Source organism: Pundamilia nyererei, unplaced genomic scaffold, assembly GCF_000239375.1.
Source record: "Pundamilia nyererei isolate P.nyererei 1_Seehausen unplaced genomic scaffold, PunNye1.0 scaffold00008, whole genome shotgun sequence".
NCBI classification, from domain to species: Eukaryota; Metazoa; Chordata; class Actinopteri; order Cichliformes; family Cichlidae; genus Pundamilia; species Pundamilia nyererei.
The window spans coordinates 2,909,363-2,925,990 of NW_005187409.1; the positions used below are offsets into that span (position 1 = coordinate 2,909,363).

The 16,628-nt window shown below is 39.9% G+C and overlaps 2 protein-coding genes across 2 annotated transcripts; both read left to right on the forward strand.

Annotated features, from left to right (window-relative positions):
• The first annotated feature begins 4,472 nt into the window (after positions 1–4,472).
• On the forward strand, positions 4,473–9,215 carry arl13a (ADP-ribosylation factor-like 13A). The gene is made up of 10 exons (XM_005722940.2): positions 4,473–4,529; positions 6,254–6,370; positions 6,546–6,616; positions 6,703–6,955; positions 7,089–7,194; positions 7,322–7,527; positions 7,604–7,712; positions 8,239–8,506; positions 8,594–8,710; positions 8,824–9,215. The coding sequence occupies exons 1-10, from the start codon at positions 4,510–4,512 to the stop codon at positions 8,877–8,879; spliced, it is 1,323 nt and encodes a 440-aa protein (XP_005722997.1). The 5' UTR covers positions 4,473–4,509; the 3' UTR covers positions 8,880–9,215.
• A 2,840-nt stretch (positions 9,216–12,055) lies between these two features.
• tmem35 (transmembrane protein 35) lies at positions 12,056–14,611 on the forward strand. The gene is made up of 2 exons (XM_005722942.1): positions 12,056–12,351; positions 13,286–14,611. The coding sequence occupies exons 1-2, from the start codon at positions 12,232–12,234 to the stop codon at positions 13,649–13,651; spliced, it is 486 nt and encodes a 161-aa protein (XP_005722999.1). The 5' UTR covers positions 12,056–12,231; the 3' UTR covers positions 13,652–14,611.
• The last annotated feature ends 2,017 nt before the right edge of the window (positions 14,612–16,628 follow it).

The following is a 16,628-nucleotide window of genomic DNA, read 5'->3' on the forward strand; positions in this document are numbered from 1 at the left end:
TCTGTAATCTGTAGTGGAATACATTTTAAAAGTAACCTTCCCAACACTGTTAAAAAATATAGGCTACGCACACACAATATGGGAATATTATAAAGATTATTTGTAATTGTTAAAGTGCAGTTTACTCTGTCAATGAAATACAGTATGGTTCACGATTAATTAAACGAGTATGTACCTAATTAGTAGATATCAGAGATAAGAAACTTTTAATGATAGTCAGCCTTTGTTTAAAATATAGCAAAACAAAGGAGCTAGAAGTTTTAAAAAGTGTTTAAGGTTTAATTTCAGTGGGCAAACATGTGGCTGGCTGCATAGGAAAACTCCCACTGGCACTAGAGCTACTACAACTGAAGGAGGAGTGCATCAGTGTTCATCTTCAGTAAGTACTAATAATCTGTTAGAAAATGTTATACAAACCCTAACAATCGTTGTGTTTTATTCTCAGACTAACCTCTCCTCTCTCACACACAGAGGTAAAACAGTGAGAAACAGCACTACACTTTTATTGCATAGAGTATACAAATGGAAAAACACTGTGAGGGCGAGAGCACAGAGATCATTTTCACTTCCATTTTTAGTTGCCACATGCAGGCTTGGTTCTATTGTAGTAACCTTCAGGCCTGAGAGTGGAGCAGGCACACAAACAGCTGCAGGGAACTCCTAAAACTGCACTCAGTCTCACAGAGATATTTCCCCCCTATGTAACTGTTAGTTAGAAGGGCACTCATTAGTCAATGCGCTCTGCAGTACAAGTGGGAACCATTTGGTTGTTTGCTCATCTCTTCACGCAAACAAGGGTTATCACTGTTCAAGGAGCATGAGAAAGCCACAAGCTGGAGTGAACTGCCTGACACCTCCACTCAACCGCACATTTAGGTTTCAGTGTGGGGGTTCATTTCAGTTAGTATCTGAGCCTTTTTCTGGGATTTTCACCTTTTCTGATCAATTAGATTAAAAAGCTGGTGGACCAAAAGCTTTTAAATAAGCCCCCACCCTCCTTTTTTATTTTGCTGAACTAGAGAAGAAAAGAAGCTCAGTTTACACCATTGTGGTTATAGCATTGTGCCATAATTTCCTCTTCTCTACAAAAAAAACAAACAAAAAACCAGAGGAAGTTTTTCCAGTTTTTCAACACAGCTCACCCAAACGTGACCTCTTCTCGTCTAATCAGCTGCCCTGTAACTAATCATGCCTGGCATTGCGAAAGGGACCTAACATTACATTACATTACATAGGAAAAGGGTGCGCTGGTTGTCTGTTTACAGTTTTTTAACAGTCACCCTGGGTCTGTCCAAATGTGTACATAAGAAAGAGCAATGCAATCCCAAGCATACATTCATTAATACACTGATTACTTTCCAAAATATCTAACAGTTCACTCGACGGTTTTTCAAACCAGAATGTGAAAAGCAGCCTAATGTAAGCTGAGAAGCAGTAGCAATATTGGAAGTTGGGGGTCTTTGAAACATGATAGCAGTGTGGACAACAGGAGGAGATAGGGGTGTGGTGCTGAACTGCTGCTGTTTATCACTGTGTGTGCGTGTGTGTATGTGTGTGTCAGCTGACGCAGGGCTGTGGTCAGAGCTTTGGATGAGTTTACTCAGCAGAGGGAGGCAGTGGCTGATTGGAAGTCGGTTTAATGACATAATGAGATAAAGCTCTCACAGAAGCCACTGATCCCACTCTCTGAAAGAAGCCATTACATATTTATTTGCTCACAAATTAAATCATGGCTGCAGAAACCCCACCTCTTTCACTCACCCTTAACTATATGTGGGTTTTTCGCTGAGCATCGGGCTTTGGGGGAATCTTTAAGGTGACTTGTTTTGAGATTAATTTATAGTATTGAAGGGTTTTACCTGCACTGAGGAATTTTTCATAACTAATTCCGCCAAAGAGTTTTATCTACTAAAGACAAAGAACAAAATTTGGTTGTCATTTACTCATTCACACTTTTGTTTGCAAATGGTCAGAAACAACAAGAAAATATATCGATTTGATTAAAACAAGACAACACAGACTAACAGCCTTTAATATACTCGGAGTGATTGTGCTTGTGTGGATTCTGAGCTAATGCTGAGCCAGGAAAAACTCTGGATTTAGATTGTATGGTGCACAGCAGTCACAGGCAACAAGAATAGATCCGGTGTCTATGACGCCATCTAGCGGATGATGTTACACATAAACTGTATCGGGCGGCTTAATTAGGGTATTAATACCATTATGTAATATATTCAGATGATGCTTTCCTAATGTTAGAATGAATGGCTGTTACATAAATAAATATGTAAACAAACTTGACTTTGCTTATTTTTAAAAAGAAAAAAAAACATAAATAAAATAACACGTTATTTATTTCCTCCTAATTATTCACACTCAATACATTTTTTATCTTTATCTGTTTGCTGTTGTTGTGCTCTTTGAGAAATGGAATAAATTAAGACAAAAAGATCTCAAAAGTCACAAGTAATATCCCAGCCGACATGGTAAAAAGTCACCCTAAAAATAAAAGAAAGAAAATGAAAAACAAAATCATATGCACAATATTATGCACACAGATATGCATAAAGGAGCATATATCCGCTAATAATTGTTGCATTTTTTTTCATTATCCAGCCTCATCTACAGTTCCCCTTTAATCCCCTAGAATATTTTCCCATGTATTCCTTTTATAAATAGAATCATGGTCACTATAATTTGGCTTTAAAAAAATAGAAAAAATCCCTCTTTAATGTCAAAGTAAAAAAGAAAGACTTCTACATTAATTTCACTTAAAATAACATTTATCATGTAAAGTAACTGGCTGCAGAAATATTCACCCCTTTCCAGTATAGCCACATTTTTCCACAATAGAAGCATTAACCTCACACGTGTGAACGCCAGTTTTGCTCGGGGATCAGGTGTGAACAACTCTTTTTGATTTGATTGAAAACATTCCTCTTGTTGTTTTTAAACCATTTCTGCATAGCTGTGTAGCTTTTGCTGAATAATAATTCTTAGTTCCCTCGGAGACTCAATCAGACGGTTCTCCAGGATTTCCCTCTACTTTTACAAGCCTTTGAATGCCTGCTGCTGCCACCGCCCTGTTTCACAGTGGAGATGGTGTGCATGGCTTGATGTGCACCAAAACATAGCATCTAGTCTGAAGGCTAAACAACCTTCTTCCAGTCAACAGCGGAGTCTCCCACATGCCCTTGGATGAATGCGAGATTTGGGTCTTTGTTTGCAACGAAGAGATTTTTCTACCTTTTTTTTTTAAGCACTAGCAAATAATTTTCTAGGCACTTCTGACTGGTCATAGGTGTCCTGTTTTGGTGGCCTCCCTCACCACTCTTCTTCTAGCACAGTCACTCAGTTTTAGGAGGATGACCTGCTCTAGGCTGACTTACACATGTGCCGCTTTACATTTCCATTACCTGAGCTCCAGGGAATGTTCAGTGACCTGGGTTTTTTTGTACCCATTCCCTGAATTATACTTTTCAATAACTTTTTCTTTGAGTTGCTTTAGGTCTTCTTTTATGTTCATGGTGTCACTGTAGCCAGAAATATTGATTAACCAGTGACTGGACCTTCCAGACATGGGTGCCTTTGTACTAAAATCACTTGAGACACATTCACTGCACTTAGGTGATATCCATTTCACAAATTATGCAGTTGCTGCAACCATCTGGCTGGACCGCTTTTGAATTAGATCGGTCACTTTAAAAGAGGGGAAATATTTATGCAGTAACTTATTTTACATGATATATTTTTATTTAATTGTATAAATCTGTTTTTACTTTCACATTAAAGAGATTTTTTTTCTTGTAAGTTCTTGTCAGAAAAGCTAAAAGATATCAAAGGAGAGCCAAAAAAGGAGAAAACATCCAAATGGCATTTTATGTTTTCCTGATAAACCTTCAGTAGGGTTCCCAAGGATGTTATTTTTACAAGACCCAAGCAATAAACATTGCTGCCTATAAAGCACCCTCTCCTAGTGCACTTGCACCCCCAATAGCTGCCTATCCCACTAGGACACCCCCAGGCATCCTCTGTCCAAGCACTGATGGGTCTGATCTGCTCTCAAGCCACAAGGAGGCACAACACACAATATTAGGTGGCTGTAATCTTTTTGTTTTAATTGTAAATTCAGTGTGACACTAAACGGCCCTCATAGTGTCATTATCTCACTGAGAGACTGAGATTGTGCAGCCTAAATCCAGCTCTGCTACTACTTTCGTCTTGACTAAGAAAAGGAGATCACAGCACGCCACAGATCACACCACTCGACAAATTTAGTTTTCCGGGGATGGATATAAGCGCCTTCATTTGGTCGAGTTCCAGAAGGACCACGCCATCCAATGGGATTAGAAGTTGGTTCAGAGAGCTCTGGGATTGGTTGAAAAACCAATACAACATTTTCCAGATTGCACCTCCCACATGGGGTGACCAAAGGCTTAGTGTGAGCCTGATTAGTTCTGTAGCCGATGGGTACAAGATGTCAGTGAAGACGAGCACCCAAACAAATGCATGGACATAGACATACTTCTGTGAGTATTCATTGAGCAGAAGGCTAAATCTTTCAAATTTGCAGCTTTTATATGTAGTGGTGTCAGCTAATAGCTCCTGCTGAATTTAAAATGCTTTTCTGTGAGTTATAGAGTCACTGCATTTTACCAGGCATGTGACACTGTTGGTGTTTGTATGAAAAATGTTTGTTTTTTTTCAGGGCAGTTTTTCCCATGTAGAAAAAATATCAGTCATAACTGCTGCTTTGTTTTAGTGGGGAATCCAAATTGATTAACCGTTCTTTTATGGTAGATTAAAAGTTTTCATAAAACGTTGGGGTTTTTTTTTTATCTTTTCTTCTGATTATTTGGGATTATTATCAAATTAGATAAAACTGTTTCTTATTTTCCATTGTTAGTAGTCCAGTTTCTTCTTTATTTATGCCTCTTAAAATGATAAAACTTAACTGATGTTTTGTATTTTATAAACAATTTAATGTTATGTTTTGTGCGCTACATGGGTGTGATGCTTGAAATGTACTGAAGTCATTGAAATTAATACATGCAACATGCACATTTAGTACCCTGGATAGGTGATTCTCTTGTGTTTCAAAACTACTCATGACTAACTAATCTGGTTTAAATGTCTAAAACAATGAGATATGAAAACCAGTCCTCCTTACACCATAGCAGAAACAGGGGCGGCCTTTTCTACAGCCAGTACAAACATGGGGCAGCTTGTTAACAACACTGTAAAAGCAGGCCATTCTAAACTGGCTTTAGCAGATTACAGGACCTGAACAGATGCACTTGACAAAGGAAGATCTGCTTGTGTGTGTGTGTTTTTAGCACATGCCCTACCTCAGATGCACCTGCTGTGTGTTTATTGGGAAGTTTCAGGATGACTGGATGACTGCTCATGCATCCAATGACAGAGAGCTTCTATGAGGCAAAAACACATTCAGTGGCATAAAGACAATATCAAGAGAAGTTATGAGAAACATGCAATGCTTGCTTGTAATGGCCTATCTCAGGGGTACTTGGAGAGGCTTGAGCCCATATGTTAGATATGTTAGCAATTAAAAAAGTATTTGTGAAGAGTGTGGCTGTTGAGAAATCCTTGATGTAGTTCTGATAGATCATCGGTTCCAGAAGGAAAAGAAAAAAAAAGCTTTCAAAATTAGATTAGCTATTATGGTCGACTAACTGGTGTTAGTGGTGGGATTCTCAGAACTGTGATGCCCAGGAGGCTAAATGAGAGGACGACATGGATAGTTGCATCATAATGGACATTTTAGTTGGAGTAGAGAGCATGGTGTTTCATGTTTTCAATTATGATTTGGTTTACAGTATTTTACCTGTTAATGAGGGGGCTGTTATATGTCTTCACATCAAATTTAGGAAATTTTATCTGCTTCAGTGGACAGAAGAGTTTATGTTAAAGACAAATGTGCCTGCAGCCTTGCTTTTTGCAACTATCATGCATAGACATGAACTGTTTAAAGTAGTGCATTCTTTCCTTCTCATGAAGGGCCATATAAAATTCCAATGAGGGCTTCTACTGGCCCGGAAGCCGCGCCCTGGATAACCCTGGGCAGTGAATGCACTGTCGCGAGTGACCATCTGTAAACGTCTCCTAAGTCCACAGGAGACAGACACAAAGCATCTTTGCGAAGGATCTGGCCTCGTTCCCAAGTGACTCAACCTTCCAGCCTTATCTGCGTATGTGTGTGTGAGTCACACTGAGATTTACCATCTGTCTGCAGGTACCAGTTCCAGAAAAGATGGTGGCCACTGTGCACACCTTGCTCACCTCAAGTAAACATGTTCAACCTGATGAGCAACTGCTGCAACTGGGTCTCCAAAATACAGGAGCCAATCAGGTACAGATATTACACTTTCGCAATCTTCCTGCTGAACTTACTAAAAATAAAACGCTTCCTCTCTCAATCACTCGAGGAGATTATTTTTAAACATTCTTGTAGCATCAGCTCATTGATTGTTCCTAAAACCCACAGAAGTCATCTTAAGCTAATATCAATATGCATTCGTCTGCAGGAAAGTGACCATTCTTGTGGTTGGTCTTGACAAAGCGGGAAAAACATCCTCCATCAGAGGCATGCTAAGAGGTATGCATGTGGCTTTACCAAGGGTTCAACCTCAAGTGTTTATTTCAGAAATACAACAAGTAACCACCTGTGTTTCCCCCCTTCAGTCGCCAATGTTGTCGAATCAGGATCCACACATGGCTGCATTAGACATGAGCTGAGGGTGGAGAATTACCTGGTCACACTCTTGGATGTTGGAGGATCAGCAGAGTCCCGTGGCACCTGGAGGGAGCTCTATGGAGAGGCTCATGGCATCATCTTTGTTGTGGACTCTGGTGACAGGCAGAGGATAAAGGAAGTCAGGGAGGTTCTTTCGGACCTGTTGAAGCAGCCGAGGGTAGCAGGAAAACCTCTACTAGTGTAATTACACTCTGTTTTATATGTCTGAATTTTACATCAGATCTCAAATCATGTGCAAACAATGCCCCCTGGTGGCTCACATGTAAAAATACAGAACAAAATATTAATTGTGACACTTCTCTTTTGCTTTCAGATTGGCCAACAAACAGGATAAAATGAATGCTTTGCTGGGTAGTGAATTGATTGAGATATTGTCTTTAGAGAAGTTGGTCAACCAGAGCCGCTCTCTGTGCCATATTGTAAGTAATATTTCAAAATGATCTAATCAGACTTAAATCTTATTTAATAAAATATAGACAGCGCTGCATTAAAGGGGGACTCCTTAGATGTGCAAAGAAACTGAGCTTTCTTTCTGTTTCCACTCAGGAGCCTTGTTCAGCCTTAATGGACCTGCGGCGCTGGTCAGACAGAAAGACTCTGCGAGGTCTTCGCTGGTTGCTGCGAGCTGTTTGTCTGGATTATCCAGAGCTGTGTGCTCGTGTAGCTCAGGACAGCAAAAGGCCTCTGGAGCCAAGAGAGAGGGAGAGGAATGGAAAAGCAGAGAAAGTGCAAAGAAAAACCAAGGCCGAACGGTAAGAAAGGCCTTCAGAGCTCAAATATTGCAGATAAAGGCATTAATGTTTTAACATGAATTTGTTATTACCTCAGAATAAGATCCAGCAAGTCAGATCTGCGCAAGGTTCATCGGCCCAAAGACAAGGAGAAAAAACCCAAGAGCGAAGGAAAGCTGCAACCCATTCGGAATATGCTGCAAAAGGTCAGAAAAATATCTTGCATTCTTTATAAAACCTTATAAAATGTAATGCGATCAGCAGCTAGGCCATAAATTCTTCATAGAATAATGATGGTACCATCGCAAATAATGATGGTGATTCTCAAAGAAACACACTAAAACTTGTATAAGCAAAAACTCCTAAATCCTTAAATCCTAAATTTGTTTCTGTGGCATATCTGTTGTATTGGGCTGTATTAAACCGCACATGTAGATGCTGTCTGTCTTCATGTGTTTGCTCTACTATGATTTTAGCTGTTGCATTAAATGTTCTGTTTTAAATTCATTTCAATAGGGCTACGATTAATGATTAATCTGCCAATTCTATTGATGATAAGTCTAAATGTCGGGATGCACGATTCGTTTAATAGTCTGCATTTTCAGAAATACAGAAAAATGCCCACCTCAGCTTTGGAGAACAAATTCTCCCATTCTCTTCTTTTGAATTTTCATTTTGGTGATGTGGCAGGTGTATAAACTGCACTTTGCTTTAAATTAAATCTATTTCCAGGACACTTCGCTGAAAAAGAAGCTAAAGACAAAGAAGAAGAAGAAGACAGTTAAGGTGAAGGAAGGTGAAAAAGATGAGGGACCGCCGAACGAAGAGGAAGAGGACGGTGACGCCAATGAAGGAGAGCAAGATAGCTCTGGTCACAGAGACAAAGCCAGCAGTGCTCTGATCCCTCCAAAAAAGGACAAACTTAAACGCAAAACAAAGGTGAAAGAAGAGACGCTGGATGTGCCAGAATCACCAGAGAATGACGAGAAACCACTGAAAGGTTCCCAAAAGCAGTGATTGGATTACACTCAGTTTTAGTGGTTAGCTGTTTAAGAATCTCAAATCTACTTTTTTGTCTTCTGTCTAGTTAAAGGAGAAAAGAAGAAGAAGAAGAGAGTTGTGAAAGTGAAAAGAAAAAACAAGATCAACACAGAGGAGATGCCAGCAGCTTATTCGCAGCCCGTGGACCTTTCTGCAACCTTTGGTGAGCCTCATCCACTTCTTCCACCCAACAATAAAATACAGTAACCACACTTTGGACTCTGACAGCATGAAATCGCAGTTTTAATATTATAAGTTCAACCTGTCTCCTGACAGATCTTTACCGGAAAGCAATACTAGCTCTGAAAGAGCGTCAGGATCAGGGACAGTGAGAGTGAATCGTGCGTGTGTCCTGCCGCCTGAGTGTGAGGATGTGGGTCCACAGCAGACGTACACAACACATTGCATCCCTTCACACACACTACTATTTCTGTATCTCTTTCCATATTGTAGACTTTCAACCTGATTCCTGAACCTTTGGAGGGAATTTGCAGACTCCGAAGTGTAGTGAAGGGCAGGTCTGAAGAGTTGTGCTTTGATAAAATAATATTACATTGTAAAAATAAAATGTGTTAAATATAAACTTGTGTACACGGCCAATGCATCTAAGAGGATTTTGTTTATATACATTTTTGCAGTTTTGAATGAAAAGAAAACTGGATTTTTAAACTGTTTGTCTGTTTTGTTTTTTGTAATTATTGTTTAAACATTTTCCCATAATAAACAGTGTACTGGGGAACGTTCTGCATATTGTTGAGTGGATCACTTGCATAATACACTAGTATATATTATATAATAAACATTTGTTAATACATTTGCATAGTTTCAGGAAACTGGCTCGTGCTGGGCAGCGGCTGCACAATCCTCCTCTGTTTTCTCCCACAGTCCAGAAACATTCACGTGATGTTAACTGGTGTGAAGATAAGGTGGTTGAACGGCTTAAATGTAGTTTAAGGTGCTGAATCTGTACTTTTAGGTGTCGTTTGATAATTAGTCATGCATTTTTCCACCTTTCTTCCATCTGGAGAAACTGTTTACCAGATTGCTCGACAGATTTGAGACTTAGCTCTGAAGTTTCTGGCTTTGGCAGAATGATTTGTGAGTTTCATCCATATCAGCTGCACTTCAATAGCTTTCAGCAAAACCTACTAAAGGAACAAAAGATGTAGATAATTGTGATTTGTTCGGTGGTCCTGATCATCAGTTATGATGAAGCTTGTGGTTTCTTCATTCCTTACTGATAAATTTTGGGTGAAAGTGCTGTCCTAAAATATGTCACAGCATTATTACTGCAAGGAGAAAAGTATAATAAATCCAATCAAATATGATGAAATAAGCTGAACAGCTTTCATAGAAATATGGGCGTTCGCTTAAGGAGTGGTTGAATGGTAAATTAAATACATTATAGACTCACATTTTACATTAAACAGATATTTCTTTTGCCTTTTATAAAAACCTGCTCAATTGGTAAGAGAAACTAGTGACTATATAAAAGGGATATTTAGGGAAGCTTTGCTTTTTAGGATCCTAAAATACCACCCGGTGCTCTGATCATCAAATGCCAAAGCCTGGCGACATTAGTAACATATGCTTTATTTTTCATTTAATTGTAACTCAATCTTTAAAATCTACAAAAATCCTATTTCTAAAGCTGTGCAGACAAAAGAAAATTGCCAATTAACGCAGGAGGAAATGGCTGCAAAATCCACTTAATAAGTGAAAGAGCTGTGTCAACATTTCATGTCTAATTTCTTTAACATGTGCAAATATGATGTGTGAAAACATGAATTTGCATTAGCAGCCATGTCCTCCACAGGAGGCAGGACTGTCGCGCTTCCACAGCTGCTCGCAGTTTGCGGATCGCTGAGTGCAGCTTTCACTGACAGCCTGTCAATGGTTCACTCACTGAAAGCTGATGTTAAACCAATCATCAGATTGCAATGATACCACATTTTCATAGTGGAATTTATTTTCCTTTTGTCTGGTGGTGGGGGGTGGGGGTGGGGGCAGTATCAGAGATGCCAGCGCCGTCAACAAACTAATACACAAGGGTGGATTCATTATTGCCCAGAATCCGGAGGCATTTCAGTCAGTGAGCGACAGGAGGTCACTCGACAAACTGCTCTCCATCATGGACTCATCTCATCTCGTTCCATACTACAGAAGGGAGCAGAGCACCTTCTCGCACAGACTCATTCAACCCTGCTGCCTTAGTTCCTACTACTCCCTATGAAACTCTACAACTGCTCTCCTTTTTGTCCATTGTGTGACCAGTGATCCCCGTTTTTACTCTTTACACCCATGACTGCAGTCCAGCCTATACCAGTAACACCATCAGCACATTACCAAATGATAACACAGTTTGTGGACACATCTCAGATAGTGACAAGTCTACCAAAAGAGATAAGATCCTGAAATTGTTAGTTTGGATTTCAGCAAACAACCTGACACTGAACACCAGGAAAACAAAGCAAATCATCTTTGACATCAGGAAGATGTCAGTGCAGACCAGCTCCCCGTCTACATCAGTGGTGACTGTGAGGGCTTATGCTGGTCTGTCCTGGACTACAAAGACCTCAGCAGTCACCAAAAAGATGTACAATTGTATAAGTCCTTTAGATGTGACCTTCACCAAGGTCAGGAAGAATATCTGGCACCCAGATATGAGAGAAAATTTGTCAGGATATTCAGGAGCAACCCAGCGACCAGCAAGGCTCAAGCCTGTTATGAAATGGAAATTGCTGGAACACCAGTGTCACTATTGACAGTGAAGCACGGTTTTCTTCACCATGGGCTGAGAGAGTGCCAACCATGAAAGAAGCCCCTGCTACATCTTCAAGCTCGACTGAAATTTGGAGGATGGATTTGGAATGGATAAAGCAGGCCAACTTTAAGCTTCTCAACCTGAACCCTGTTGAACCCTACTGAATTTGTGGACTGCACTTATAAGCTGGGCCCATGCCAGGAAACCCACCAATTTAAATAAACTTCAAATTCTCCCAAGAGGAGTGGTCAAATATCCAACCAGAACTATGTCAGAGGCTAGTTGATGGCTCCCACAAGCATCTAGTTGAGGTGCAACTTATTAAGGGACATTCAAGCAAATATCAGTGGTGATGCAGATTTACATTTGAGCCACTTCAAATCTGTGCACCCATTTGTTGTTTTTTAAAATCATTAAAGGTGCATGCTGCATAACCATTCACACTCTGGAAATAATTGAAAGCACAAAATTACCATGTCATTCATGCCCATGATAATGCATGCAAACATTTATCTCAGCATATAGCACAGAAGTGGGTTTTATATGTTACCTCTTTTCGTTAAAATCGCAGAGAGGCACAAAACTCATATATAAAGTTGTTGTTAAGCAACTTGAACCCAGAGCTTTTATCTTGGCTGTGAGCTAATGCCATAATTCAGCACTATGAGTGTTTCACGTAGGATGCGTGTCCCTTCCCTTTAATCTTGTTCTTAAACTAAGATGAGAAGTAGGTCTTCTGCCTGCTCCGCATCCAGCAGCTCCCTTCCTGCTGCTGCTGGATGCGGAGCAGGCAGGGACCCCGGTCGCCATTTTTATGGTAGATCCAGAAGCCCATCCCCCTCGCGCATCTTCACTGGGAAACGTTCCGATTTTCATTCAGCTCAGCGGGAAGCGCCCGGCCGCATGCACGGTACTGAAAAATGGCTTCACCAAGGACAATAACCATTGTGGCTCTTTCTTTTGCTCTGGGTTTATTTTTCGTGTTTATGGGGACCATTAAGCTCACCCCGAGACTAAGCAAAGATGCATACGACGAAATGGTGAGTAGCGTTGAGTCTTACCCGTGAAGTGTCCGCATCTTTGGGGGGGGGTAAAGGCCATTGTTCTGCGGTGACTACAGACTCAATGTGTAGGGAAGCTGACCTAAATAGTAAAAGGACGGGAAAATGAGTGTTTTAGATGCTGGGTTGCTCTTTTAATAGGCCTGTCTGTTGCTTGTTTTCCCAGTGGAGAGTCCTGTACGGTTATACAAATGACCTGCTATTATTGCCTGCAACAATACTTTTAGCACGCATGCTAAGCCACCGTGTTTTAGGATAAGACTCAAATTATTTTAGCAGTCATCCCTGTAAACAGATAGCATACATAAAATGGTTTAAAACGGGCCTATCCTTAGCTGAATATGGATGAATAATGAATGAATGAAAGCACTTCCTTTTTCTTTCTTCTTAAAACATGCTGTAATTCAGCTTAAAGATACAAACAAGCATGCGGGATAACTAACAGTTTTGGAAGTGAGAGATTGGCCTTTATAACCTAAAATGTCTTGTAGCTCCCATGGATGGATGGATAGATAAGATAGATAGAGAAGCAACTTAGCAGTTGGAGAGCAATGGTGGCGCATTCGAGCAATTTCTGTGAGATGCACCTGCGGGTGCTGATGTTGAACTATCCTGTGGAAGATCATCGATGGCATGCCTGTTGGTTTAATTACTGCATTCCCAAGCTCACTGAATATCATAATTGAATGAGTTTGCAGGTTTTCTCGAGCAGTGAGCAATAGTGAGCAATAGGCTGGAGAGTCATTGTGCAGCCACAGTGATGATAAACTGTCATCTAGATGTTGTACCTGCTGACCTGAGTGTGGTGACTCCACCTGGTCCTTACATGGCCTCACTAAAGGACATTCATAGCAGCCTGTAGGCCAAAGTTACACACTATAGGTATTCATGAAGATTTCTTTTTTCTTTCTAGAAAAGGGCATACAAGAGTTATGCCAAAGCATTGCCGGGCCTGAAGAAGATCGGGATCAGCTCAGTCCTGCTACGTAAGATCATTGGCTCTCTGGAGGTGGGCTGTGGGGTGGTTCTCACCCTTGTACCAGGCCGGCCGAAGGACGTAGCCAACTTCTTGCTGCTGCTTGTCATGCTGGCTGTGCTCTTCTTTCACCAGCTAGTAGGAGACCCCCTGAAACGGTACGCCCACGCTCTAGTCTTTGGTATTCTGCTCACCTGCCGATTGCTCATTGCTCGCCAGAGTGATGACCGGCCAGAAAGAGAGGACAGCAGAGAGGAACAGCACATCAACGATCAGGAAAAGAACAAGGTCAAGCAGTCTTAAGGTCTTTCCTCTTGGTCTATGGATTGTAGTCATTCAAATTTTGAAGGAAACATGCACTCCTAGTAATAATACTACACACACACACACATCCTCTGTCCCATCCAGCTGCTGACTGATGACTCTCACCTACTCCTCTACACTCTTACTGTGAAACTGAGAACTCCTGACCCATCCATCCTCTACATAACCGTGGACAATCGTACCTTTTGGAAACTGATGAGCTCAGCTCATTGTCACGTTTATCCATCCCTGTTTCCCTATTTATTTCAGTCCTACACTGTGTTCAATGTTTTACTCTACTAAGAATCTCTGTTATGTTTTAGGTTGATTTGAGAATGCTGTTTTTCACTGAAGAATCTTTGTTGTTTTTCTTTCTAATTTGTTTTTATATTGTAGGTAGGAGAGGTTAATGATGAATTTCAAGCATGTTTAATTTGGTCAAATTTACAGAGTTTAAACTAAAAAAGGCACTGATAAGGGGAATTTTGGACTTGCTGTACTTTTTAAATTCGTCTTACATATCCAGGTCTGATGTTGATGCAGTGTTACCCAGTGACTCCTTCAGTTAAAAAAACAACCTATAAATCCTTTTTCATTTTTCATCTCAGTAGACTTTTGCAGAAGTACGCATGAAATCTTCTCAAAGTAAAATAAGCTGAATATCATCCTTTCAGTTCTGTTATTACACTGAAGTTGTTTAGCTGGGAATGATGGTGCTCGCTGCCTCAGACGTCGGCAGCCTGCTTGTACTGCAGAACACAACCAAATCAGAAGAGTATTTTCTCATTGAAACTCAATTTTACCATTTGTAATTCACAGTTGGAAGTCTTAAATTCTAATCACGGGTTTGTTTCTTCTTCGCTAAAGATATGAAAATAATTCCTACTGCGGTTGAAAATACTGTCAATTTTGAGACTCACAATATTTCTGTAAATGATATACTTAAAATAAAGAATTGGAGCTCAGCCTGACTAGTGCATTTCATTCCATTAAAGTTAACTAAAAATACCTTAAATATGAATCACGAGCTGCTGCCCCCCCCTGTTGCCTTGTTATATAACTTCAGCCAGTCCCTGTCAAAGTAATTCCTTCATATTAGCACATATCCTACATACTACCTAGAAAAGTACTGTTTGCAACAGCTCTGCAAGAGAAGTCTTGGTCATTTTATTCTATCCATTGTACATAAATTGGTTTATTATAAAATGCTGCTTAACTCAGGCTGGCATTAAGTTATTATTGTCAGAAGGGACTGACTTTCACACCGTGTTTTGTTTACGTGAATTTTCTCATAAGATGACTCCTGCTGGCCTAAACTCAAAGCTGTGTCTGACACAGCAAAAAAAAAAAAAGCCCTCATATGAGCAACAATCAAACAGGCTCACTGTACAGACTGGCTCTGATGGTTGTTTGTCTTAAGCCACTTTTCCTCCTGCTGAGCATGAAAGCTGGATGGGATATTTGTTACAGTTTGGATGAAAGTTATAAGAAGAAGACACGCTTTAAAAATCATGCATTATGCATTCCCCAAAGGGCAAATTATGACAGATGTTTGCAGAACAGCTTTGTCCACATGAAAAGAGAAATTTTTTGTGGGTTGTAGCTGAGATTTCTGGCATACTGAAGAAAATATTAGGTAAATGAAATATAATATGATCTCTGGAAAACTAATTCAATCCCTGCAAAATGGCATAGGCATCTTAGATCCTTTGCCCTGCGTGTTCTTAGATATGGACATGTCTTTTACAGGCATATTTACTAACATAGATACATATAACTATGGAAAAAAAAAATTCAGGATAGACATAGCATTTTGGGTTTTGCTGCTGAATTACAGGAGGGCATTATTTTCTCTTGCAAAAGATGTTTTTCTAAAGGGGATAAATAAGGAGGCACTGAAGCACCACACTTTCACAAGCTGTTATCGTGGTTGCCACGTTGATATTGAGGGATGAGCTACGATCTTTGTTCCAAAAGCTCATACGAAGTCCCACTTGATGTTTGTCGACTGTGCTTTTGATTTAAATTGTAAATGACAGATTTAAAAAAAAAAATCCACCTGACAAGGCTGATTTCTGCAAGGCTTGATCTGAAGATTTTCTGTGCCAGTTTAGGAAAAAGACTGGAAAAAGGGCGAGTTATCAAAAATATTCTAACCAATCCATAAAGTCCAATATGGCTGTTACATTAATTAGTTAAGCATCAATATTCCATGGAAATTATGCCACAGAATATATGTGAGATGATCTATAGTGTAATGGTTTACAGATTTGCCTAAAACAATCAAAAGATGCCAAGTTTGATACAGGGAGGAGAAATAAATCCCTCTGGAGTTGAGTCAAGAAGGGCATTAAAATAGCTTTGTTCTACAAAAAAAAAAGATTGTATACATCTGGGATATTGTCCTCCCACTGTAGACTGCATTCGACTAAGGATCTGGCGTCTATATGTAGGAAGACTCAGAAGTGTTGGTATTTAATTTTGGACAAAGCGTTTGAAGGCTACAGGATTCAAGAATGGCTGGCAAGATATGAGGTGCTAAAATGTAACTTCATTAATGAAGTGAAATTTTTTGCTGTGAGCACCAAAGTAAATTAAAAGACTGATATAGCCTATATATCAGCTATTTCTAGGTTGATATGAAGGCTTCTAACCCTCCTTAAGTTCATTATCTGTAATTAATCTGTAATTTGTAGTTCTTTATAAGTGTCATATGAATGTAAACTGCATTTTCACAAAAAATGTGCTTTACAAACATATAACGGATTGAAAACAGAGTGAGCAGTAGTGGCTTGCTATGCATACAGTTAGGGTAAACACACAGCATTATTTTTGCTTTCTCAAAATAGGGTCCAGTTTTTTTAGGCCTGCGGCTCTTAAATAAATGCAACCCATAGATACCTGAGTAATTTTAGAGTGTCAGCTTCTTTGTTCACAGAGTGTTTAAGATATCTGACCGGTCCCTTTGTATTCTGTT

What these genes read in the sequence shown, in the direction of transcription:
- arl13a (XM_005722940.2), top strand. Translation starts at nt 4,510, where the DNA reads ATGGACATAGACATACTTCT. An exon ending in ATGGACATAGACATACTTCT is followed by an intron (nt 4,530 to 6,253) that starts GTGAGTATTCAT and finishes ATCTGTCTGCAG; the next exon opens with GTACCAGTTCCAGAAAAGAT. An exon ending in GGACCTTTCTGCAACCTTTG is followed by an intron (nt 8,711 to 8,823) that starts GTGAGCCTCATC and finishes GTCTCCTGACAG; the next exon opens with ATCTTTACCGGAAAGCAATA.
- tmem35 (XM_005722942.1), top strand. Translation starts at nt 12,232, where the DNA reads ATGGCTTCACCAAGGACAATAACCATTGTGGCTCTTTCTTTTGCTCTG. An exon ending in AAGATGCATACGACGAAATG is followed by an intron (nt 12,352 to 13,285) that starts GTGAGTAGCGTT and finishes TTTTCTTTCTAG; the next exon opens with AAAAGGGCATACAAGAGTTA.